The sequence below is a fragment of the Polypterus senegalus genome, unplaced genomic scaffold, assembly GCF_016835505.1.
Source record: "Polypterus senegalus isolate Bchr_013 unplaced genomic scaffold, ASM1683550v1 scaffold_570, whole genome shotgun sequence".
In the NCBI taxonomy this organism is placed as follows: Eukaryota; Metazoa; Chordata; class Cladistia; order Polypteriformes; family Polypteridae; genus Polypterus; species Polypterus senegalus.
The window spans coordinates 21,468-45,662 of NW_024384374.1; the positions used below are offsets into that span (position 1 = coordinate 21,468).

Consider the following 24,195-nt stretch of genomic DNA (forward strand, 5'->3'; position numbering starts at 1 on the left):
GCAATAGGGTATTCACTTTCTTGGGTATTGGAAGATGACTCGGATAAAGTTGGGGTGGACGATTCAGATTCAGTTAAGGTTGTGGTGAACTTTGATTCAGACAGAGTGGTGATGGATTCAGGTGGTGGATGTAACTGACTCAGAAGATGGTGACATTATGAAGGATTCGTTGCTTGAGGAATTGAGGTTGATTGAGCTACTTGGGCAGTAATCTGAGATTTAGATAAAGAAGTGGTTGTAATTAGTTGAGTTTTTTTAGTGTTGGTAGTATTTTGTATTGCCTGGTAAGTTGGAAGAGTTGGGTTGGTGAATGTGTAGTGTATGTTGATTAAGTTGTAATTGTTCGGTTTGTGAAATTAGGTGGTTGAGGTGAATTGGAAGATTTGATGTGGTTATATTCTTAAAGGAGCAATGATTCTTGATTGTTGTAGAGGATTTGTTGCTATATCGTATAGGTGGGTAATGATAGATGGGTATGATTCATTGTATTGGAAGTGTGAAAAGTTGAATTGAGAGTTGTTGAGGATAGTAACTGTGGCAGATGGGAATAGTGGTGGTGAAGTTAAGAAGTGTGTGAATTGATTGTAGAATGGATTGATATTAGAGTGTGTTTGTGATTCAGTTTAGGAGTTAGAGTGGTTGGACAATTGTGTAGTTTTAGAGGTGATGGATGGTTTTGTGGATAAATTGTATTGAAATGTGTGTTCTTTGATGAGGATTGATGTGTTGGGAATTCGTTGTTCAGGTGTGTTGGTAGAAAGGAGGAGTGATGGTATTAATTTTGGTTTGGAATGATTTTGGATGAGTTGGATGAGAGTAGATTCAGATTTGGGTTTGTGTTGATTGTCAGAAGTGGTGATGGTTCATCGTGGATTGGACTGACTGAGATTTGCTTATGGATGGTTCGTTTAGAATGATGTGTTGAGCTTGGTGATGTAATGTGGGTAATGAGTGTATTATTCAAATGTTGGAGTGTATGATTGAGTTGTAATTGATGTCGACAAGGATGGTTTGTTGATTTTAGGGAGGGTTGGGTATTTGGAATTTGTATAGTTGCATGGAAGTTGCAGTTTTGGAAAGTGTTTGTTCAGAATGATTTCTGGAAATGAGGGGTAATAATGTTTTGGTGTTGTGATTTTTGGTAGGAGTTTGGTATTCAAAAGGTTTGTGTATATTGAGAGGTGTGAATGTAGAGGGTGTTTGTGAAAGGAAGTGGTGGGATTTGTTGTCAGTGGTTGATGTGGTCAAATAGGTTGATGATTAGTTACGAGGTCGGTATAAGTGGTGGTTAGTGGATTGGTTAGTGGTTGAAGGTGGTGGTGATTTTGTGGATAAGATGCTGATTGTGGTTTGGAAATGTGTAAATGTTGGAATGAGGAATGATGGATGTGATTTGGTAATATTGTATTCAAGTGGTTGGATCTTTAAAGGTGGGTGGTAGAATTGAGTTGTTTGGGATGATTGGTTGTATTATAGGGGATAGGGAATTATTTCAGGAAGTGTTGATATTTCGTGAAGGATTGTGATTCAGTTTGGTGATTGTTTGAGAAGGTGGTTGGTTGTGGAGTATTGATATGTGTTTGAAGATTGATGGTAAAGGAAGATGGTGATTGTTGGGAATTGGATTTCATAAAAAGGGTGTATTCAGTGGTTTGAGAATGGTGATTTTGTTTAGAAAGTGTTTGTTGTGGGATGATGATGAGTGGTTGGGAAGTTGGGGTTGTGGTTAGTGGATAGACATGGTGTGATAATTATTTAATGTAGTGTGTTGGAAAGAGTGATTTGTAAGGAGGTTGAATTCTTGATTGGAGTTTGGTGATAAAGGGGAGAATGTATTGATTGGATTGGTAAATTCTGTTTTTGGAAGGTTGCAGATTTGGAAATGAGGTGTGGGGTTCTGTTCGGGAGAGGTGGGTAGTAGGTGGTGATTAATACCAAAGAATGGTGACTAATGATTGGATGAATTAGGAATTGGATTGGATCTTGAGAGAAAAGTGAGTTTGTAAGAGTGGTGTAATTGTAGTTTGTGAGTGGTAATAAAAGTGTTGTTGTTACTGTGACATGGGATTGTATGGTTCAATTGTGGGTGGATTGTTGTTGGTTGGGAATGTAGTATGTGTGGTTGTGACGGGATTGAAGATTTGGTTATTGGGACAGATGGGTGTGTAATTAGGGAAAGTGGGTTTTGTGATTGCAGTGAGATTAGGAGTTAATTAGATTTGGGTGTGTTTGTAGGTGTGACAAAAGAGTGAATTAAGTTGTTTGAGAATGGTGTATAGTTATGTTTGTTGTGGATTCAGTTGTTTGAGGAATGGTTGCATATGTTGCTAGTGGTGTTTTGTTTGTGGATTCAGTTACCTGAGTAGTAGGCGTGGTTTGAGACAAAGTTGGGGTGATGGTTTCAGTAAGAGGTGAATTGGCAATGGATTGTGATGTGGATATAATAATTGTATTTTCAAATGTTAGCTGGTTCTCTGTTGATAAGGGCGATGTCGATGTGGTGTTGAATTCATTTGTTGCAGGAGTAGTTATGGATGTAGATAAAGGAGAGGAGGCAATAGGGTATTCACTTTCTTGGGTATTGGAAGATGACTCGGATAAAGTTGGGGTGGACGATTCAGATTCAGTTAAGGTTGTGGTGAACTTTGATTCAGACAGAGTGGTGATGGATTCAGGTGGTGGAGATGTAACTGACTCAGAAGATGGTGACATTATGAAGGATTCGGTTGCTTGAGGAATTGAGGTTGATTGAGCTACTTGGGCAGTAATCTGAGATTTAGATAAAGAAGTGGTTGTAATTAGTTGAGTTTTTTTAGTGTTGGTAGTATTTTGTATTGCCTGGTAAGTGGCACTTGATGTGGACATAGGGATGGTTGTATGTTCAGTTTTTTGGGGAGTTGATGTAGTTTCGGTCAGCGTTGGGGTGGTTACGTTGGTTGAGAGGTGAGGCATGGAGGTTTCAGTACCCTTGGAGAGAGTTGTAGATTCAGGAAAAGATGGTATTTTGCTGGAATCAGACAATGAGAAGCTCGTTGGGAATTCTGATTTTGTGGTGTGTTTGTGGTTTCAGACACAACAGGGGTGATGGTCACTTCAGATGATTTGAGACTGGTGGTAAATTCTGTTTTCTTGGGAGCGGTTGCAGTTTGAGAGAATGAAGATGTAGTGGGCGGTTCATGTTCTTGTGGGTTGATAGTGGCTTCAGAATTAGCTGTCAGAACTACGTTAGTTACCTGAGACATCGTGATGGATTCTGTTGCTTGTGGAATGGTTGCAGATTCAGACAAAAGAGGGGAGGTGGTGGATTCTTGTGCAGGGGAAGAAGTGATGGCTGTAGTCATTTCGGAAAGAGATGTTGACTCAAATACAGTTGGAGTGACAGTGAACTCAGAAGATTTGAGATTTGTGGTAAATTCTGTTTCCAGTTCAGTGGTTGAACTTTCAGAGAACAGAGGCAGGGTGGTGAATTTAGTTGTTTTGGACGTCGTGGTGGATTCATTTGCTAGGGAAGTACTGGTGAAGTTGTTCAGTAACAGGGCATTTGTGTTTGCATTATTTCCCTGTGAAATGGATGTGGAATCAGACAACGATGGTGTTGTCGTCAATTCGATTATTGGGGAAGTGGTCGAGATTCTGTTGTTTCAGGAGAGTTTGTGGAGCGAGATAACAAAAGAACGATGGTGGATTCAGATGTGGGAGATAAGGTTGTGGGCTCAATCAAAAGCGAGGTGGTAGTGGATTCAGTTGTTTGAGGAATGGTTGCATATGTTGCTAGTGGTGTTTTGTTTGTGGATTCAGTTACCTGAGTAGTAGGCGTGGTTTGAGGCAAAGTTGGGGTGATGGTTTCAGTAAGAGGTGAATTGGCAATGGATTGTGATGTGGATATAATAATTGTATTTTCAAATGTTAGCTGGTTCTCTGTTGATAAGGGCGATGTCGATGTGGTGTTGAATTCATTTGTTGCAGGAGTAGTTATGGATGTAGATAAAGGAGAGGAGGCAATAGGGTATTCACTTTCTTGGGTATTGGAAGATGACTCGGATAAAGTTGGGGTGGACGATTCAGATTCAGTTAAGGTTGTGGTGAACTTTGATTCAGACAGAGTGGTGATGGATTCAGGTGGTGGAGATGTAACTGACTCAGAAGATGGTGACATTATGAAGGATTCGTTGCTTGAGGAATTGAGGTTGATTGAGCTACTTGGGCAGTAATCTGAGATTTAGATAAAGAAGTGGTTGTAATTAGTTGAGTTTTTTTAGTGTTGGTAGTATTTTGTATTGCCTGGTAAGTGGCACTTGATGTGGACATAGGGATGGTTGTATGTTCAGTTTTTTGGGGAGTTGATGTAGTTTCGGTCAACGTTGGGGTGGTTACGTTGGTTGAGAGGTGAGGCATGGAGGTTTCAGTACCCTTGAGAGAGTTGTAGATTCAGGAAAAGATGGTATTTTGCTGGAATCAGACAATGAGAAGCTCGTTGGGAATTCTGATTTTTGTGGTGTGTTTGTGGTTTCAGACACAACAGGGTGATGGTCACTTCAGATGATTTGAGACTGGTGGTAAATTCTGTTTTCTTGGGAGCGGTTGCAGTTTGAGAGAATGAAGATGTAGTGGGCGGTTCATGTTCTTGTGGGTTGATAGTGGCTTCAGAATTAGCTGTCAGAACTACGTTAGTTACCTGAGACATCGTGATGGATTCTGTTGCTTGTGGAATGGTTGCAGATTCAGACAAAAGAGGGGAGGTGGTGGATTCTTGTGCAGGGAAGAAGTGATGGCTGTAGTCATTTCGGAAAGAGATGTTGACTCAAATACAGTTGGAGTGACAGTGAACTCAGAAGATTTGAGATTTGTGGTAAATTCTGTTTCCAGTTCAGTGGTTGAACTTTCAGAGAACAGAGGCAGGGTGGTGAATTTAGTTGTTTTGGACGTCGTGGTGGATTCATTTGCTAGGGAAGTACTGGTGAAGTTGTTCAGTAACAGGGCATTTGTGTTTGCATTATTTCCCTGTGAAATGGATGTGGAATCAGACAACGATGGTGTTGTCGTCAATTCGATTATTGGGGAAGTGGTCGTAGATTCTGTTGTTTCAGGAGAGTTTGTGGAGCGAGATAACAAAAGAACGATGGTGGATTCAGATGTGGGAGATAAGGTTGTGGGCTCAATCAAAAGCGAGGTGGTAGTGGATTCAGTTGTTTGAGGAATGGTTGCATATGTTGCTAGTGGTGTTTTGTTTGTGGATTCAGTTACCTGAGTAGTAGGCGTGGTTTGAGACAAAGTTGGGGTGATGGTTTCAGTAAGAGGTGAATTGGCAATGGATTGTGATGTGGATATAATAATTGTATTTTCAAATGTTAGCTGGTTCTCTGTTGATAAGGGCGATGTCGATGTGGTGTTGAATTCATTTGTTGCAGGAGTAGTTATGGATGTAGATAAAGGAGAGGAGGCAATAGGGTATTCACTTTCTTGGGTATTGGAAGATGACTCGGATAAAGTTGGGGTGGACGATTCAGATTCAGTTAAGGTTGTGGTGAACTTTGATTCAGACAGAGTGGTGATGGATTCAGGTGGTGGAGATGTAACTGACTCAGAAGATGGTGACATTATGAAGGATTCGGTTGCTTGAGGAATTGAGGTTGATTGAGCTACTTGGGCAGTAATCTGAGATTTAGATAAAGAAGTGGTTGTAATTAGTTGAGTTTTTTTAGTGTTGGTAGTATTTTGTATTGCCTGGTAAGTGGCACTTGATGTGGACATAGGGATGGTTGTATGTTCAGTTTTTTGGGGAGTTGATGTAGTTTCGGTCAACGTTGGGGTGGTTACGTTGGTTGAGAGGTGAGGCATGGAGGTTTCAGTACCCTTGGAGAGAGTTGTAGATTCAGGAAAAGATGGTATTTTGCTGGAATCAGACAATGAGAAGCTCGTTGGGAATTCTGATTTTGTGGTGTGTTTGTGGTTTCAGACACAACAGGGGTGATGGTCACTTCAGATGATTTGAGACTGGTGGTAAATTCTGTTTTCTTGGGAGCGGTTGCAGTTTGAGAGAATGAAGATGTAGTGGGCGGTTCATGTTCTTGTGGGTTGATAGTGGCTTCAGAATTAGCTGTCAGAACTACGTTAGTTACCTGAGACATCGTGATGGATTCTGTTGCTTGTGGAATGGTTGCAGATTCAGACAAAAGAGGGAGGTGGTGGATTCTTGTGCAGGGAAGAAGTGATGGCTGTAGTCATTTCGGAAAGAGATGTTGACTCAAATACAGTTGGAGTGACAGTGAACTCAGAAGATTTGAGATTTGTGGTAAATTCTGTTTCCAGTTCAGTGGTTGAACTTTCAGAGAACAGAGGCAGGGTGGTGAATTTAGTTGTTTTGGACGTCGTGGTGGATTCATTTGCTAGGGAAGTACTGGTGAAGTTGTTCAGTAACAGGGCATTTGTGTTTGCATTATTTCCCTGTGAAATGGATGTGGAATCAGACAACGATGGTGTTGTCGTCAATTCGATTATTGGGGAAGTGGTCGAGATTCTGTTGTTTCAGGAGAGTTTGTGGAGCGAGATAACAAAAGAACGATGGTGGATTCAGATGTGGGAGATAAGGTTGTGGGCTCAATCAAAAGCGAGGTGGTAGTGGATTCAGTTGTTTGAGGAATGGTTGCATATGTTGCTAGTGGTGTTTTGTTTGTGGATTCAGTTACCTGAGTAGTAGGCGTGGTTTGAGACAAAGTTGGGGTGATGGTTTCAGTAAGAGGTGAATTGGCAATGGATTGTGATGTGGATATAATAATTGTATTTTCAAATGTTAGCTGGTTCTCTGTTGATAAGGGCGATGTCGATGTGGTGTTGAATTCATTTGTAGCAGGAGTAGTTATGGATGTAGATAAAGGAGAGGAGGCAATAGGGTATTCACTTTCTTGGGTATTGGAAGATGACTCGGATAAAGTTGGGGTGGACGATTCAGATTCAGTTAAGGTTGTGGTGAACTTTGATTCAGACAGAGTGGTGATGGATTCAGGTGGTGGAGATGTAACTGACTCAGAAGATGGTGACATTATGAAGGATTGGTTGCTTGAGGAATTGAGGTTGATTGAGCTACTTGGGCAGTAATCTGAGATTTAGATAAAGAAGTGGTTGTAATTAGTTGAGTTTTTTTAGTGTTGGTAGTATTTTGTATTGCCTGGTAAGTGGCACTTGATGTGGACATAGGGATGGTTGTATGTTCAGTTTTTTGGGGAGTTGATGTAGTTTCGGTCAACGTTGGGGTGGTTACGTTGGTTGAGAGGTGAGGCATGGAGGTTTCAGTACCCTTGGAGAGAGTTGTAGATTCAGGAAAAGATGGTATTTTGCTGGAATCAGACAATGAGAAGCTCGTTGGGAATTCTGATTTTTGTGGTGTGTTTGTGGTTTCAGACACAACAGGGGTGATGGTCACTTCAGATGATTTGAGACTGGTGGTAAATTCTGTTTTCTTGGGAGCGGTTGCAGTTTGAGAGAATGAAGATGTAGTGGGCGGTTCATGTTCTTGTGGGTTGATAGTGGCTTCAGAATTAGCTGTCAGAACTACGTTAGTTACCTGAGACATCGTGATGGATTCTGTTGCTTGTGGAATGGTTGCAGATTCAGACAAAAGAGGGGAGGTGGTGGATTCTTGTGCAGGGAAGAAGTGATGGCTGTAGTCATTTCGGAAAGAGATGTTGACTCAAATACAGTTGGAGTGACAGTGAACTCAGAAGATTTGAGATTTGTGGTAAATTCTGTTTCCAGTTCAGTGGTTGAACTTTCAGAGAACAGAGGCAGGGTGGTGAATTTAGTTGTTTTGGACGTCGTGGTGGATTCATTTGCTAGGGAAGTACTGGTGAAGTTGTTCAGTAACAGGGCATTTGTGTTTGCATTATTTCCCTGTGAAATGGATGTGGAATCAGACAACGATGGTGTTGTCGTCAATTCGATTATTGGGGAAGTGGTCGTAGATTCTGTTGTTTCAGGAGAGTTTGTGGAGCGAGATAACAAAAGAACGATGGTGGATTCAGATGTGGGAGATAAGGTTGTGGGCTCAATCAAAAGCGAGGTGGTAGTGGATTCAGTTGTTTGAGGAATGGTTGCATATGTTGCTAGTGGTGTTTTGTTTGTGGATTCAGTTACCTGAGTAGTAGGCGTGGTTTGAGACAAAGTTGGGGTGATGGTTTCAGTAAGAGGTGAATTGGCAATGGATTGTGATGTGGATATAATAATTGTATTTTCAAATGTTAGCTGGTTCTCTGTTGATAAGGGCGATGTCGATGTGGTGTTGAATTCATTTGTTGCAGGAGTAGTTATGGATGTAGATAAAGGAGAGGAGGCAATAGGGTATTCACTTTCTTGGGTATTGGAAGATGACTCGGATAAAGTTGGGGTGGACGATTCAGATTCAGTTAAGGTTGTGGTGAACTTTGATTCAGACAGAGTGGTGATGGATTCAGGTGGTGGAGATGTAACTGACTCAGAAGATGGTGACATTATGAAGGATTGGTTGCTTGAGGAATTGAGGTTGATTGAGCTACTTGGGCAGTAATCTGAGATTTAGATAAAGAAGTGGTTGTAATTAGTTGAGTTTTTTTAGTGTTGGTAGTATTTTGTATTGCCTGGTAAGTGGCACTTGATGTGGACATAGGGATGGTTGTATGTTCAGTTTTTTGGGGAGTTGATGTAGTTTCGGTCAACGTTGGGGTGGTTACGTTGGTTGAGAGGTGAGGCATGGAGGTTTCAGTACCCTTGGAGAGAGTTGTAGATTCAGGAAAAGATGGTATTTTGCTGGAATCAGACAATGAGAAGCTCGTTGGGAATTCTGATTTTTGTGGTGTGTTTGTGGTTTCAGACACAACAGGGGTGATGGTCACTTCAGATGATTTGAGACTGGTGGTAAATTCTGTTTTCTTGGGAGCGGTTGCAGTTTGAGAGAATGAAGATGTAGTGGGCGGTTCATGTTCTTGTGGGTTGATAGTGGCTTCAGAATTAGCTGTCAGAACTACGTTAGTTACCTGAGACATCGTGATGGATTCTGTTGCTTGTGGAATGGTTGCAGATTCAGACAAAAGAGGGGAGGTGGTGGATTCTTGTGCAGGGAAGAAGTGATGGCTGTAGTCATTTCGAAAGAGATGTTGACTCAAATACAGTTGGAGTGACAGTGAACTCAGAAGATTTGAGATTTGTGGTAAATTCTGTTTCCAGTTCAGTGGTTGAACTTTCAGAGAACAGAGGCAGGGTGGTGAATTTAGTTGTTTTGGACGTCGTGGTGGATTCATTTGCTAGGGAAGTACTGGTGAAGTTGTTCAGTAACAGGGCATTTGTGTTTGCATTATTTCCCTGTGAAATGGATGTGGAATCAGACAACGATGGTGTTGTCGTCAATTGATTATTGGGGAAGTGGTCGTAGATTCTGTTGTTTCAGGAGAGTTTGTGGAGCGAGATAACAAAAGAACGATGGTGGATTCAGATGTGGGAGATAAGGTTGTGGGCTCAATCAAAAGCGAGGTGGTAGTGGATTCAGTTGTTTGAGGAATGGTTGCATATGTTGCTAGTGGTGTTTTGTTTGTGGATTCAGTTACCTGAGTAGTAGGCGTGGTTTGAGACAAAGTTGGGGTGATGGTTTCAGTAAGAGGTGAATTGGCAATGGATTGTGATGTGGATATAATAATTGTATTTTCAAATGTTAGCTGGTTCTCTGTTGATAAGGGCGATGTCGATGTGGTGTTGAATTCATTTGTTGCAGGAGTAGTTATGGATGTAGATAAAGGAGAGGAGGCAATAGGGTATTCACTTTCTTGGGTATTGGAAGATGACTCGGATAAAGTTGGGGTGGACGATTCAGATTCAGTTAAGGTTGTGGTGAACTTTGATTCAGACAGAGTGGTGATGGATTCAGGTGGTGGAGATGTAACTGACTCAGAAGATGGTGACATTATGAAGGATTCGGTTGCTTGAGGAATTGAGGTTGATTGAGCTACTTGGGCAGTAATCTGAGATTTAGATAAAGAAGTGGTTGTAATTAGTTGAGTTTTTTTAGTGTTGGTAGTATTTTGTATTGCCTGGTAAGTGGCACTTGATGTGGACATAGGGATGGTTGTATGTTCAGTTTTTTGGGGAGTTGATGTAGTTTCGGTCAACGTTGGGGTGGTTACGTTGGTTGAGAGGTGAGGCATGGAGGTTTCAGTACCCTTGGAGAGAGTTGTAGATTCAGGAAAAGATGGTATTTTGCTGGAATCAGACAATGAGAAGCTCGTTGGGAATTCTGATTTTTGTGGTGTGTTTGTGGTTTCAGACACAACAGGGGTGATGGTCACTTCAGATGATTTGAGACTGGTGGTAAATTCTGTTTTCTTGGGAGCGGTTGCAGTTTGAGAGAATGAAGATGTAGTGGGCGGTTCATGTTCTTGTGGGTTGATAGTGGCTTCAGAATTAGCTGTCAGAACTACGTTAGTTACCTGAGACATCGTGATGGATTCTGTTGCTTGTGGAATGGTTGCAGATTCAGACAAAAGAGGGGAGGTGGTGGATTCTTGTGCAGGGGAAGAAGTGATGGCTGTAGTCATTTCGGAAAGAGATGTTGACTCAAATACAGTTGGAGTGACAGTGAACTCAGAAGATTTGAGATTTGTGGTAAATTCTGTTTCCAGTTCAGTGGTTGAACTTTCAGAGAACAGAGGCAGGGTGGTGAATTTAGTTGTTTTGGACGTCGTGGTGGATTCATTTGCTAGGGAAGTACTGGTGAAGTTGTTCAGTAACAGGGCATTTGTGTTTGCATTATTTCCCTGTGAAATGGATGTGGAATCAGACAACGATGGTGTTGTCGTCAATTCGATTATTGGGGAAGTGGTCGTAGATTCTGTTGTTTCAGGAGAGTTTGTGGAGCGAGATAACAAAAGAACGATGGTGGATTCAGATGTGGGAGATAAGGTTGTGGGCTCAATCAAAAGCGAGGTGGTAGTGGATTCAGTTGTTTGAGGAATGGTTGCATATGTTGCTAGTGGTGTTTTGTTTGTGGATTCAGTTACCTGAGTAGTAGGCGTGGTTTGAGACAAAGTTGGGGTGATGGTTTCAGTAAGAGGTGAATTGGCAATGGATTGTGATGTGGATATAATAATTGTATTTTCAAATGTTAGCTGGTTCTCTGTTGATAAGGGCGATGTCGATGTGGTGTTGAATTCATTTGTTGCAGGAGTAGTTATGGATGTAGATAAAGGAGAGGAGGCAATAGGGTATTCACTTTCTTGGGTATTGGAAGATGACTCGGATAAAGTTGGGGTGGACGATTCAGATTCAGTTAAGGTTGTGGTGAACTTTGATTCAGACAGAGTGGTGATGGATTCAGGTGGTGGAGATGTAACTGACTCAGAAGATGGTGACATTATGAAGGATTCGGTTGCTTGAGGAATTGAGGTTGATTGAGCTACTTGGGCAGTAATCTGAGATTTAGATAAAGAAGTGGTTGTAATTAGTTGAGTTTTTTTAGTGTTGGTAGTATTTTGTATTGCCTGGTAAGTGGCACTTGATGTGGACATAGGGATGGTTGTATGTTCAGTTTTTTGGGGAGTTGATGTAGTTTCGGTCAACGTTGGGGTGGTTACGTTGGTTGAGAGGTGAGGCATGGAGGTTTCAGTACCCTTGGAGAGAGTTGTAGATTCAGGAAAAGATGGTATTTTGCTGGAATCAGACAATGAGAAGCTCGTTGGGAATTCTGATTTTTGTGGTGTGTTTGTGGTTTCAGACACAACAGGGGTGATGGTCACTTCAGATGATTTGAGACTGGTGGTAAATTCTGTTTTCTTGGGAGCGGTTGCAGTTTGAGAGAATGAAGATGTAGTGGGCGGTTCATGTTCTTGTGGGTTGATAGTGGCTTCAGAATTAGCTGTCAGAACTACGTTAGTTACCTGAGACATCGTGATGGATTCTGTTGCTTGTGGAATGGTTGCAGATTCAGACAAAAGAGGGGAGGTGGTGGATTCTTGTGCAGGGAAGAAGTGATGGCTGTAGTCATTTCGGAAAGAGATGTTGACTCAAATACAGTTGGAGTGACAGTGAACCAGAAGATTTGAGATTTGTGGTAAATTCTGTTTCCAGTTCAGTGGTTGAACTTTCAGAGAACAGAGGCAGGGTGGTGAATTTAGTTGTTTTGGACGTCGTGGTGGATTCATTTGCTAGGGAAGTACTGGTGAAGTTGTTCAGTAACAGGGCATTTGTGTTTGCATTATTTCCCTGTGAAATGGATGTGGAATCAGACAACGATGGTGTTGTCGTCAATTCGATTATTGGGGAAGTGGTCGAGATTCTGTTGTTTCAGGAGAGTTTGTGGAGCGAGATAACAAAAGAACGATGGTGGATTCAGATGTGGGAGATAAGGTTGTGGGCTCAATCAAAAGCGAGGTGGTAGTGGATTCAGTTGTTTGAGGAATGGTTGCATATGTTGCTAGTGGTGTTTTGTTTGTGGATTCAGTTACCTGAGTAGTAGGCGTGGTTTGAGACAAAGTTGGGGTGATGGTTTCAGTAAGAGGTGAATTGGCAATGGATTGTGATGTGGATATAATAATTGTATTTTCAAATGTTAGCTGGTTCTCTGTTGATAAGGGCGATGTCGATGTGGTGTTGAATTCATTTTTGCAGGAGTAGTTATGGATGTAGATAAAGGAGAGGAGGCAATAGGGTATTCACTTTCTTGGGTATTGGAAGATGACTCGGATAAAGTTGGGGTGGACGATTCAGATTCAGTTAAGGTTGTGGTGAACTTTGATTCAGACAGAGTGGTGATGGATTCAGGTGGTGGAGATGTAACTGACTCAGAAGATGGTGACATTATGAAGGATTGGTTGCTTGAGGAATTGAGGTTGATTGAGCTACTTGGGCAGTAATCTGAGATTTAGATAAAGAAGTGGTTGTAATTAGTTGAGTTTTTTTAGTGTTGGTAGTATTTTGTATTGCCTGGTAAGTGGCACTTGATGTGGACATAGGGATGGTTGTATGTTCAGTTTTTTGGGGAGTTGATGTAGTTTCGGTCAACGTTGGGGTGGTTACGTTGGTTGAGAGGTGAGGCATGGAGGTTTCAGTACCCTTGGAGAGAGTTGTAGATTCAGGAAAAGATGGTATTTTGCTGGAATCAGACAATGAGAAGCTCGTTGGGAATTCTGATTTTTGTGGTGTGTTTGTGGTTTCAGACACAACAGGGGTGATGGTCACTTCAGATGATTTGAGACTGGTGGTAAATTCTGTTTTCTTGGGAGCGGTTGCAGTTTGAGAGAATGAAGATGTAGTGGGCGGTTCATGTTCTTGTGGGTTGATAGTGGCTTCAGAATTAGCTGTCAGAACTACGTTAGTTACCTGAGACATCGTGATGGATTCTGTTGCTTGTGGAATGGTTGCAGATTCAGACAAAAGAGGGGAGGTGGTGGATTCTTGTGCAGGGGAAGAAGTGATGGCTGTAGTCATTTCGGAAAGAGATGTTGACTCAAATACAGTTGGAGTGACAGTGAACTCAGAAGATTTGAGATTTGTGGTAAATTCTGTTTCCAGTTCAGTGGTTGAACTTTCAGAGAACAGAGGCAGGGTGGTGAATTTAGTTGTTTTGGACGTCGTGGTGGATTCATTTGCTAGGGAAGTACTGGTGAAGTTGTTCAGTAACAGGGCATTTGTGTTTGCATTATTTCCCTGTGAAATGGATGTGGAATCAGACAACGATGGTGTTGTCGTCAATTCGATTATTGGGGAAGTGGTCGAGATTCTGTTGTTTCAGGAGAGTTTGTGGAGCGAGATAACAAAAGAACGATGGTGGATTCAGATGTGGGAGATAAGGTTGTGGGCTCAATCAAAAGCGAGGTGGTAGTGGATTCAGTTGTTTGAGGAATGGTTGCATATGTTGCTAGTGGTGTTTTGTTTGTGGATTCAGTTACCTGAGTAGTAGGCGTGGTTTGAGACAAAGTTGGGGTGATGGTTTCAGTAAGAGGTGAATTGGCAATGGATTGTGATGTGGATATAATAATTGTATTTTCAAATGTTAGCTGGTTCTCTGTTGATAAGGGCGATGTCGATGTGGTGTTGAATTCATTTGTTGCAGGAGTAGTTATGGATGTAGATAAAGGAGAGGAGGCAATAGGGTATTCACTTTCTTGGGTATTGGAAGATGACTCGGATAAAGTTGGGGTGGACGATTCAGATTCAGTTAAGGTTGTGGTGAACTTTGATTCAGACAGAGTGGTGATGGATTCAGGTGGTGGAGATGTAACTGACTCAGAAGATGGTGACATTATGAAGGATTCGGTTGCTTGAGGAATTGAGGTTGATTGAGCTACTTGGGCAGTAATCTGAGATTTAGATAAAGAAGTGGTTGTAATTAGTTGAGTTTTTTGAGTGTTGGTAGTATTTTGTATTGCCTGGTAAGTGGCACTTGATGTGGACATAGGGATGGTTGTATGTTCAGTTTTTTGGGGAGTTGATGTAGTTTCGGTCAACGTTGGGGTGGTTACGTTGGTTGAGAGGTGAGGCATGGAGGTTTCAGTACCCTTGGAGAGAGTTGTAGATTCAGGAAAAGATGGTATTTTGCTGGAATCAGACAATGAGAAGCTCGTTGGGAATTCTGATTTTTGTGGTGTGTTTGTGGTTTCAGACACAACAGGGGTGATGGTCACTTCAGATGATTTGAGACTGGTGGTAAATTCTGTTTTCTTGGGAGCGGTTGCAGTTTGAGAGAATGAAGATGTAGTGGGCGGTTCATGTTCTTGTGGGTTGATAGTGGCTTCAGAATTAGCTGTCAGAACTACGTTAGTTACCTGAGACATCGTGATGGATTCTGTTGCTTGTGGAATGGTTGCAGATTCAGACAAAAGAGGGGAGGTGGTGGATTCTTGTGCAGGGAAGAAGTGATGGCTGTAGTCATTTCGAAAGAGATGTTGACTCAAATACAGTTGGAGTGACAGTGAACTCAGAAGATTTGAGATTTGTGGTAAATTCTGTTTCCAGTTCAGTGGTTGAACTTTCAGAGAACAGAGGCAGGGTGGTGAATTTAGTTGTTTTGGACGTCGTGGTGGATTCATTTGCTAGGGAAGTACTGGTGAAGTTGTTCAGTAACAGGGCATTTGTGTTTGCATTATTTCCCTGTGAAATGGATGTGGAATCAGACAACGATGGTGTTGTCGTCAATTCGATTATTGGGGAAGTGGTCGAGATTCTGTTGTTTCAGGAGAGTTTGTGGAGCGAGATAACAAAAGAACGATGGTGGATTCAGATGTGGGAGATAAGGTTGTGGGCTCAATCAAAAGCGAGGTGGTAGTGGATTCAGTTGTTTGAGGAATGGTTGCATATGTTGCTAGTGGTGTTTTGTTTGTGGATTCAGTTACCTGAGTAGTAGGCGTGGTTTGAGGCAAAGTTGGGGTGATGGTTTCAGTAAGAGGTGAATTGGCAATGGATTGTGATGTGGATATAATAATTGTATTTTCAAATGTTAGCTGGTTCTCTGTTGATAAGGGCGATGTCGATGTGGTGTTGAATTCATTTGTTGCAGGAGTAGTTATGGATGTAGATAAAGGAGAGGAGGCAATAGGGTATTCACTTTCTTGGGTATTGGAAGATGACTCGGATAAAGTTGGGGTGGACGATTCAGATTCAGTTAAGGTTGTGGTGAACTTTGATTCAGACAGAGTGGTGATGGATTCAGGTGGTGGAGATGTAACTGACTCAGAAGATGGTGACATTATGAAGGATTCGGTTGCTTGAGGAATTGAGGTTGATTGAGCTACTTGGGCAGTAATCTGAGATTTAGATAAAGAAGTGGTTGTAATTAGTTGAGTTTTTAGTGTTGGTAGTATTTTGTATTGCCTGGTAAGTGGCACTTGATGTGGACATAGGGATGGTTGTATGTTCAGTTTTTTGGGGAGTTGATGTAGTTTCGGTCAACGTTGGGGTGGTTACGTTGGTTGAGAGGTGAGGCATGGAGGTTTCAGTACCCTTGGAGAGAGTTGTAGATTCAGGAAAAGATGGTATTTTGCTGGAATCAGACAATGAGAAGCTCGTTGGGAATTCTGATTTTGTGGTGTGTTTGTGGTTTCAGACACAACAGGGGTGATGGTCACTTCAGATGATTTGAGACTGGTGGTAAATTCTGTTTTCTTGGGAGCGGTTGCAGTTTGAGAGAATGAAGATGTAGTGGGCGGTTCATGTTCTTGTGGGTTGATAGTGGCTTCAGAATTAGCTGTCAGAACTACGTTAGTTACCTGAGACATCGTGATGGATTCTGTTGCTTGTGGAATGGTTGCAGATTCAGACAAAAGAGGGGAGGTGGTGGATTCTTGTGCAGGGGAAGAAGTGATGGCTGTAGTCATTTCGAAAGAGATGTTGACTCAAATACAGTTGGAGTGACAGTGAACTCAGAAGATTTGAGATTTGTGGTAAATTCTGTTTCCAGTTCAGTGGTTGAACTTTCAGAGAACAGAGGCAGGGTGGTGAATTTAGTTGTTTTGGACGTCGTGGTGGATTCATTTGCTAGGGAAGTACTGGTGAAGTTGTTCAGTAACAGGGCATTTGTGTTTGCATTATTTCCCTGTGAAATGGATGTGGAATCAGACAACGATGGTGTTGTCGTCAATTCGATTATTGGGGAAGTGGTCGAGATTCTGTTGTTTCAGGAGAGTTTGTGGAGCGAGATAACAAAAGAACGATGGTGGATTCAGATGTGGGAGATAAGGTTGTGGGCTCAATCAAAAGCGAGGTGGTAGTGGATTCAGTTGTTTGAGGAATGGTTGCATATGTTGCTAGTGGTGTTTTGTTTGTGGATTCAGTTACCTGAGTAGTAGGCGTGGTTTGAGGCAAAGTTGGGGTGATGGTTTCAGTAAGAGGTGAATTGGCAATGGATTGTGATGTGGATATAATAATTGTATTTTCAAATGTTAGCTGGTTCTCTGTTGATAAGGGCGATGTCGATGTGGTGTTGAATTCATTTGTTGCAGGAGTAGTTATGGATGTAGATAAAGGAGAGGAGGCAATAGGGTATTCACTTTCTTGGGTATTGGAAGATGACTCGGATAAAGTTGGGGTGGACGATTCAGATTCAGTTAAGGTTGTGGTGAACTTTGATTCAGACAGAGTGGTGATGGATTCAGGTGGTGGAGATGTAACTGACTCAGAAGATGGTGACATTATGAAGGATTCGGTTGCTTGAGGAATTGAGGTTGATTGAGCTACTTGGGCAGTAATCTGAGATTTAGATAAAGAAGTGGTTGTAATTAGTTGAGTTTTTTTAGTGTTGGTAGTATTTTGTATTGCCTGGTAAGTGGCACTTGATGTGGACATAGGGATGGTTGTATGTTCAGTTTTTTGGGGAGTTGATGTAGTTTCGGTCAACGTTGGGGTGGTTACGTTGGTTGAGAGGTGAGGCATGGAGGTTTCAGTACCCTTGAGAGAGTTGTAGATTCAGGAAAAGATGGTATTTTGCTGGAATCAGACAATGAGAAGCTCGTTGGGAATTCTGATTTTTGTGGTGTGTTTGTGGTTTCAGACACAACAGGGGTGATGGTCACTTCAGATGATTTGAGACTGGTGGTAAATTCTGTTTTCTTGGGAGCGGTTGCAGTTTGAGAGAATGAAGATGTAGTGGGCGGTTCATGTTCTTGTGGGTTGATAGTGGCTTCAGAATTAGCTGTCAGAACTACGTTAGTTACCTGAGACATCGTGATGGATTCTGTTGCTTGTGGAATGGTTGCAGATTCAGACAAAAGAGGGGAGGTGGTGGATTCTTGTGCAGGGGAAGAAGTGATGGCTGTAGTCATTTCGAAAGAGATGTTGACTCAAATACAGTTGGAGTGACAGTGAACTCAGAAGATTTGAGATTTGTGGTAAATTCTGTTTCCAGTTCAGTGGTTGAACTTTCAGAGAACAGAGGCAGGGTGGTGAATTTAGTTGTTTTGGACGTCGTGGTGGATTCATTTGCTAGGGAAGTACTGGTGAAGTTGTTCAGTAACAGGGCATTTGTGTTTGCATTATTTCCCTGTGAAATGGATGTGGAATCAGACAACGATGGTGTTGTCGTCAATTCGATTATTGGGGAAGTGGTCGAGATTCTGTTGTTTCAGGAGAGTTTGTGGAGCGAGATAACAAAAGAACGATGGTGGATTCAGATGTGGGAGATAAGGTTGTGGGCTCAATCAAAAGCGAGGTGGTAGTGGATTCAGTTGTTTGAGGAATGGTTGCATATGTTGCTAGTGGTGTTTTGTTTGTGGATTCAGTTACCTGAGTAGTAGGCGTGGTTTGAGACAAAGTTGGGGTGATGGTTTCAGTAAGAGGTGAATTGGCAATGGATTGTGATGTGGATATAATAATTGTATTTTCAAATGTTAGCTGGTTCTCTGTTGATAAGGGCGATGTCGATGTGGTGTTGAATTCATTTGTTGCAGGAGTAGTTATGGATGTAGATAAAGGAGAGGAGGCAATAGGGTATTCACTTTCTTGGGTATTGGAAGATGACTCGGATAAAGTTGGGGTGGACGATTCAGATTCAGTTAAGGTTGTGGTGAACTTTGATTCAGACAGAGTGGTGATGGATTCAGGTGGTGGAGATGTAACTGACTCAGAAGATGGTGACATTATGAAGGATTCAGTTGCTTGAGGAATTGAGGTTGATTGAGCTACTTGGGCAGTAATCTGAGATTTAGATAAAGAAGTGGTTGTAATTAGTTGAGTGTTTTTTAGTGTTGGTAGTATTTTGTATTGCCTGGTAAGTGGCACTTGATGTGGACATAGGGATGGTTGTATGTTCAGTTTTTTGGGGAGTTGATGTAGTTTCGGTCAAAATTGGGGTGGTTACGTTGGTTGAGAGGTGAGGCATGGAGGTTTCAGTACCCATGGAGAGAGTTGTAGATTCAGGAAAAGATGGTATTTTGCTGGAATCAGACAATGAGAAGCTCGTTGGGAATTCTGATTTTTGTGGTGTGTTTGTGGTTTCAGACACAACAGGGGTGATGGTCACTTCAGATGATTTGAGACTGGTGGTAAATTCTGTTTTCTTGGGAGCGGTTGCAGTTTGAGAGAATGAAGATGTAGTGGGCGGTTCATGTTCTTGTGGGTTGATAGTGGCTTCAGAATTAGCTGTCAGAACTACGTTAGTTACCTGAGACATCGTGATGGATTCTGTTGCTTGTGGAATGGTTGCAGATTCAGACAAAAGAGGGGAGGTGGTGGATTCTTGTGCAGGGGAAGAAGTGATGGCTGTAGTCATTTCGGAAAGAGATGTTGACTCAAATACAGTTGGAGTGACAGTGAACTCAGAAGATTTGAGATTTGTGGTAAATTCTGTTTCCAGTTCAGTGGTTGAACTTTCAGAGAACAGAGGCAGGGTGGTGAATTTAGTTGTTTTGGACGTCGTGGTGGATTCATTTGCTAGGGAAGTACTGGTGAAGTTGTTCAGTAACAGGGCATTTGTGTTTGCATTATTTCCCTGTGAAATGGATGTGGAATCAGACAACGATGGTGTTGTCGTCAATTCGATTATTGGGGAAGTGGTCGTAGATTCTGTTGTTTCAGGAGAGTTTGTGGAGCGAGATAACAAAAGAACGATGGTGGATTCAGATGTGGGAGATAAGGTTGTGGGCTCAATCAAAAGCGAGGTGGTAGTGGATTCAGTTGTTTGAGGAATGGTTGCATATGTTGCTAGTGGTGTTTTGTTTGTGGATTCAGTTACCTGAGTAGTAGGCGTGGTTTGAGACAAAGTTGGGGTGATGGTTTCAGTAAGAGGTGAATTGGCAATGGATTGTGATGTGGATATAATAATTGTATTTTCAAATGTTAGCTGGTTCTCTGTTGATAAGGGCGATGTCGATGTGGTGTTGAATTCATTTGTTGCAGGAGTAGTTATGGATGTAGATAAAGGAGAGGAGGCAATAGGGTATTCACTTTCTTGGGTATTGGAAGATGACTCGGATAAAGTTGGGGTGGACGATTCAGATTCAGTTAAGGTTGTGGTGAACTTTGATTCAGACAGAGTGGTGATGGATTCAGGTGGTGGAGATGTAACTGACTCAGAAGATGGTGACATTATGAAGGATTCGGTTGCTTGAGGAATTGAGGTTGATTGAGCTACTTGGGCAGTAATCTGAGATTTAGATAAAGAAGTGGTTGTAATTAGTTGAGTTTTTTTAGTGTTGGTAGTATTTTGTATTGCCTGGTAAGTGGCACTTGATGTGGACATAGGGATGGTTGTATGTTCAGTTTTTTGGGGAGTTGATGTAGTTTCGGTCAACGATGGGGTGGTTACATTGGTTGAGAGGTGAGGCATGGAGGTTTCAGTACCCTTGGAGAGAGTTGTAGATTCAGGAAAAGATGGTATTTTGCTGGAATCAGACAATGAGAAGCTCGTTGGGAATTCTGATTTTTGTGGTGTGTTTGTGGTTTCAGACACAACAGGGGTGATGGTCACTTCAGATGATTTGAGACTGGTGGTAAATTCTGTTTTCTTGGGAGCGGTTGCAGTTTGAGAGAATGAAGATGTAGTGGGCGGTTCATGTTCTTGTGGGTTGATAGTGGCTTCAGAATTAGCTGTCAGAACTACGTTAGTTACCTGAGACATCGTGATGGATTCTGTTGCTTGTGGAATGGTTGCAGATTCAGACAAAAGAGGGGAGGTGGTGGATTCTTGTGCAGGGGAAGAAGTGATGGCTGTAGTCATTTCGAAAGAGATGTTGACTCAAATACAGTTGGAGTGACAGTGAACTCAGAAGATTTGAGATTTGTGGTAAATTCTGTTTCCAGTTCAGTGGTTGAACTTTCAGAGAACAGAGGCAGGGTGGTGAATTTAGTTGTTTTGGATGTCGTGGTGGATTCATTTGCTAGGGAAGTACTGGTGAAGTTGTTCAGTAACAGGGCATTTGTGTTTGCATTATTTCCCTGTGAAATGGATGTGGAATCAGACAACGATGGTGTTGTCGTCAATTGATTATTGGGGAAGTGGTCGAGATTCTGTTGTTTCAGGAGAGTTTGTGGAGCGAGATAACAAAAGAACGATGGTGGATTCAGATGTGGGAGATAAGGTTGTGGGCTCAATCAAAAGCGAGGTGGTAGTGGATTCAGTTGTTTGAGGAATGGTTGCATATGTTGCTAGTGGTGTTTTGTTTGTGGATTCAGTTACCTGAGTAGTAGGCGTGGTTTGAGACAAAGTTGGGGTGATGGTTTCAGTAAGAGGTGAATTGGCAATGGATTGTGATGTGGATATAATAATTGTATTTTCAAATGTTAGCTGGTTCTCTGTTGATAAGGGCGATGTCGATGTGGTGTTGAATTCATTTGTTGCAGGAGTAGTTATGGATGTAGATAAAGGAGAGGAGGCAATAGGGTATTCACTTTCTTGGGTATTGGAAGATGACTCGGATAAAGTTGGGGTGGACGATTCAGATTCAGTTAAGGTTGTGGTGAACTTTGATTCAGACAGAGTGGTGATGGATTCAGGTGGTGGAGATGTAACTGACTCAGAAGATGGTGACATTATGAAGGATTCGGTTGCTTGAGGAATTGAGGTTGATTGAGCTACTTGGGCAGTAATCTGAGATTTAGATAAAGAAGTGGTTGTAATTATTTGAGTTTTTTTAGTGTTGGTAGTATTTTGTATTGCCTGGTAAGTGGCACTTGATGTGGACATAGGGATGGTTGTATGTTCAGTTTTTTGGGGAGTTGATGTAGTTTCGGTCAACGTTGGGGTGGTTACGTTGGTTGAGAGGTGAGGCATGGAGGTTTCAGTACCCTTGGAGAGAGTTGTAGATTCAGGAAAAGATGGTATTTTGCTGGAATCAGACAATGAGAAGCTCGTTGGGAATTCTGATTTTTGTGGTGTGTTTGTGGTTTCAGACACAACAGGGGTGATGGTCACTTCAGATGATTTGAGACTGGTGGTAAATTCTGTTTTCTTGGGAGCGGTTGCAGTTTGAGAGAATGAAGATGTAGTGGGCGGTTCATGTTCTTGTGGGTTGATAGTGGCTTCAGAATTAGCTGTCAGAACTACGTTAGTTACCTGAGACATCGTGATGGATTCTGTTGCTTGTGGAATGGTTGCAGATTCAGATAAAATAGGGGAGGTGGTGGATTCTTGTGCAGGGGAAGAAGTGATGGCTGTAGTCATTTCGGAAAGAGATGTTGACTCAAATACAGTTGGAGTGACAGTGAACTCAGAAGATTTGAGATTTGTGGTAAATTCTGTTTCCAGTTCAGTGGTTGAACTTTCAGAGAACAGAGGCATGGTGGTGAATTTAGTTGTTTTGGACGTCGTGGTGGATTCATTTGCTAGGGAAGTACTGGTGAAGTTGTTCAGTAACAGGGCATTTGTGTTTGCATTATTTCCCTGTGAAATGGATGTGGAATCAGACAACGATGGTGTTGTCGTCAATTCGATTATTGGGGAAGTGTTCGTAGATTCTGTTGTTTCAGGAGAGTTTGTGGAGCGAGATAACAAAAGAACGATGGTGGATTCAGATGTGGGAGATAAGGTTGTGGGCTCATTCAAAAGCGAGGTGGTAGTGGATTCAGTTGTTTGAGGAATGGTTGCATATGTTGCTAGTGGTGTTTTGTTTGTGGATTCAGTTACCTTGGTAGTGGGCGTGGTTTGAGACAAAGTTGGAGTGATGGTTTCAGTAAGAGGTGAATTGGCAATGGATTGTGATGCGGATATAATAATTGTATTTTCAAATGTTAGCTGGTTCTCTGTTGATAAGGGCGATGTCGATGTGGTGTTGAATTCATTTGTTGCATGAGTAGCGACAATGGTGGATTGAGATGTGGGAAAGGAGGAATTTGGTTCAAACAAAAGTGATGTGGTTGTGGATTTAGTTGTTTGAGGAATGGTTGCAAATATTGCCAGTGGTGTTGTGGTTCTGGATTCAGTTACAAGGGTAGTGGATATGGTTTGTGAGAAAGTTGGGGTGATCTTTTCAGTAAGAGGTGAATTGGCAATGGACTGTGATGTGGCTGGGATAATTGTATTTTGAAATGTTAGCTGGTTCTCTGTTGATGCGGACCATGTCGATGTGGTGTTGAATTCATTTGTTGCAGGAGTAGTTATTAATGTAGACAAAGGAGATGAGGAAATGTTGGATTTACTTCCTTGAGTATTTGAAGTTGACTCGGATAAATTTGGGGTGGATGATTCAGATAGAGGTGAGGTTGTAGTGAACTGTGATGCAGACAGAGTGGGTATGGATTCAGATGGTGGTTTTTTAACTGACTCAGAAGATGGTGCCATAATGGGGGATTCGGTTGCTTGAGAAATTGAGGTTGATTGAGTTACTTGGACAGTAATCGCAGATTTAGATAAAGAAGTGGTTGTCATTGGTTGAGTTTCTTGGTTTTTGGTAGAATATTGTATTGCCAGTAAAGTGGCACTGGATGTGGACAGAGGGATGGTTGTAGGTTCAGTTTTTTGGGGAGATGATGTAGTTTCGGTCAAAGTAGGGGTGGTGGTTACGTTGGTGGATTGGTGAGGTGTGGAGTATTTAGTACCCTTGGACAGAGTTGTAGATTTAGGAAAAGATGTTGTTGTGCTGGAATCAGACAATGAGACGCTAGTTGGAAATGCAGTTTTTTGTGGAGTGCTTGTGGATTCAGACAATATTGGGGTGATGGTCACTTCAGATGATTTGAGACTGGTGGTAAATTGTGTTTCATGGGGAGCGGATGCAGTTTGAGAGATTAAAGAAGTAGTGGCCAGTTCATGTTCTTGTGGGTTGATAGTGGCTTCAGAATTAGCTGTCAGAACTAAATTACTTTCCTGAGACATCATGACGGATTCTGTTGCTTGTGGATTGTTTGCAGATTCTGACAGAAGAGGGAAGGTGGTGGATTCTTGTACTAGGGAAGAAGTGATGGCTGTAGTCATATGTGAAAGGGATGTTGACTCAAATAAAGTTGGAGTGACAGTCAACTCAGAAGATTTGAGATTGGTGGTAAATTCTGTTTCCAGTGCAGTGGTTGTACTTTCAGAGAACAGAAGCAAGGTTGTGAAGTTAGTTCTTTTGGACGTCGAGGTGGATTCATTTGCTTGAGAAGTACTGGTGAAGTTTTTCAGTAACAGGGTATTTGTATTTGCATCATTTCCCTGTGAAATGGACCTGGAATCAGACAACGATGGTGTTGTTGTCAATTCGATTAGTGGGGAAGTGGTGGCAGATTCTGTTGTTTCGGGAGAGTTTGTGGAGCGAGATAACAAAAGAACGATGT

General features: G+C 42.0%; 2 protein-coding genes across 2 annotated transcripts; both read right to left on the reverse strand.

The window, feature by feature from the left end:
* Positions 1-9,371: 9,371 nt before the first annotated feature.
* LOC120521945 (mucin-2-like) lies at positions 9,372-20,166 on the reverse strand. Its single transcript, XM_039743210.1, has 5 exons — positions 18,713-20,166; positions 16,221-16,318; positions 12,859-13,735; positions 12,174-12,219; positions 9,372-12,019 (listed from the first exon to the last, which is right to left on the reverse strand). The coding sequence occupies exons 1-5, from the start codon at positions 20,030-20,032 to the stop codon at positions 9,372-9,374; spliced, it is 4,989 nt and encodes a 1,662-aa protein (XP_039599144.1). The 5' UTR covers positions 20,033-20,166.
* Positions 20,167-20,929: 763 nt separating this feature from the next.
* LOC120521946 (mucin-2-like) lies at positions 20,930-22,222 on the reverse strand. The gene has a single exon (XM_039743211.1). The coding sequence runs from the start codon at positions 22,220-22,222 to the stop codon at positions 20,930-20,932; it is 1,293 nt and encodes a 430-aa protein (XP_039599145.1).
* Positions 22,223-24,195: the final 1,973 nt, after the last annotated feature.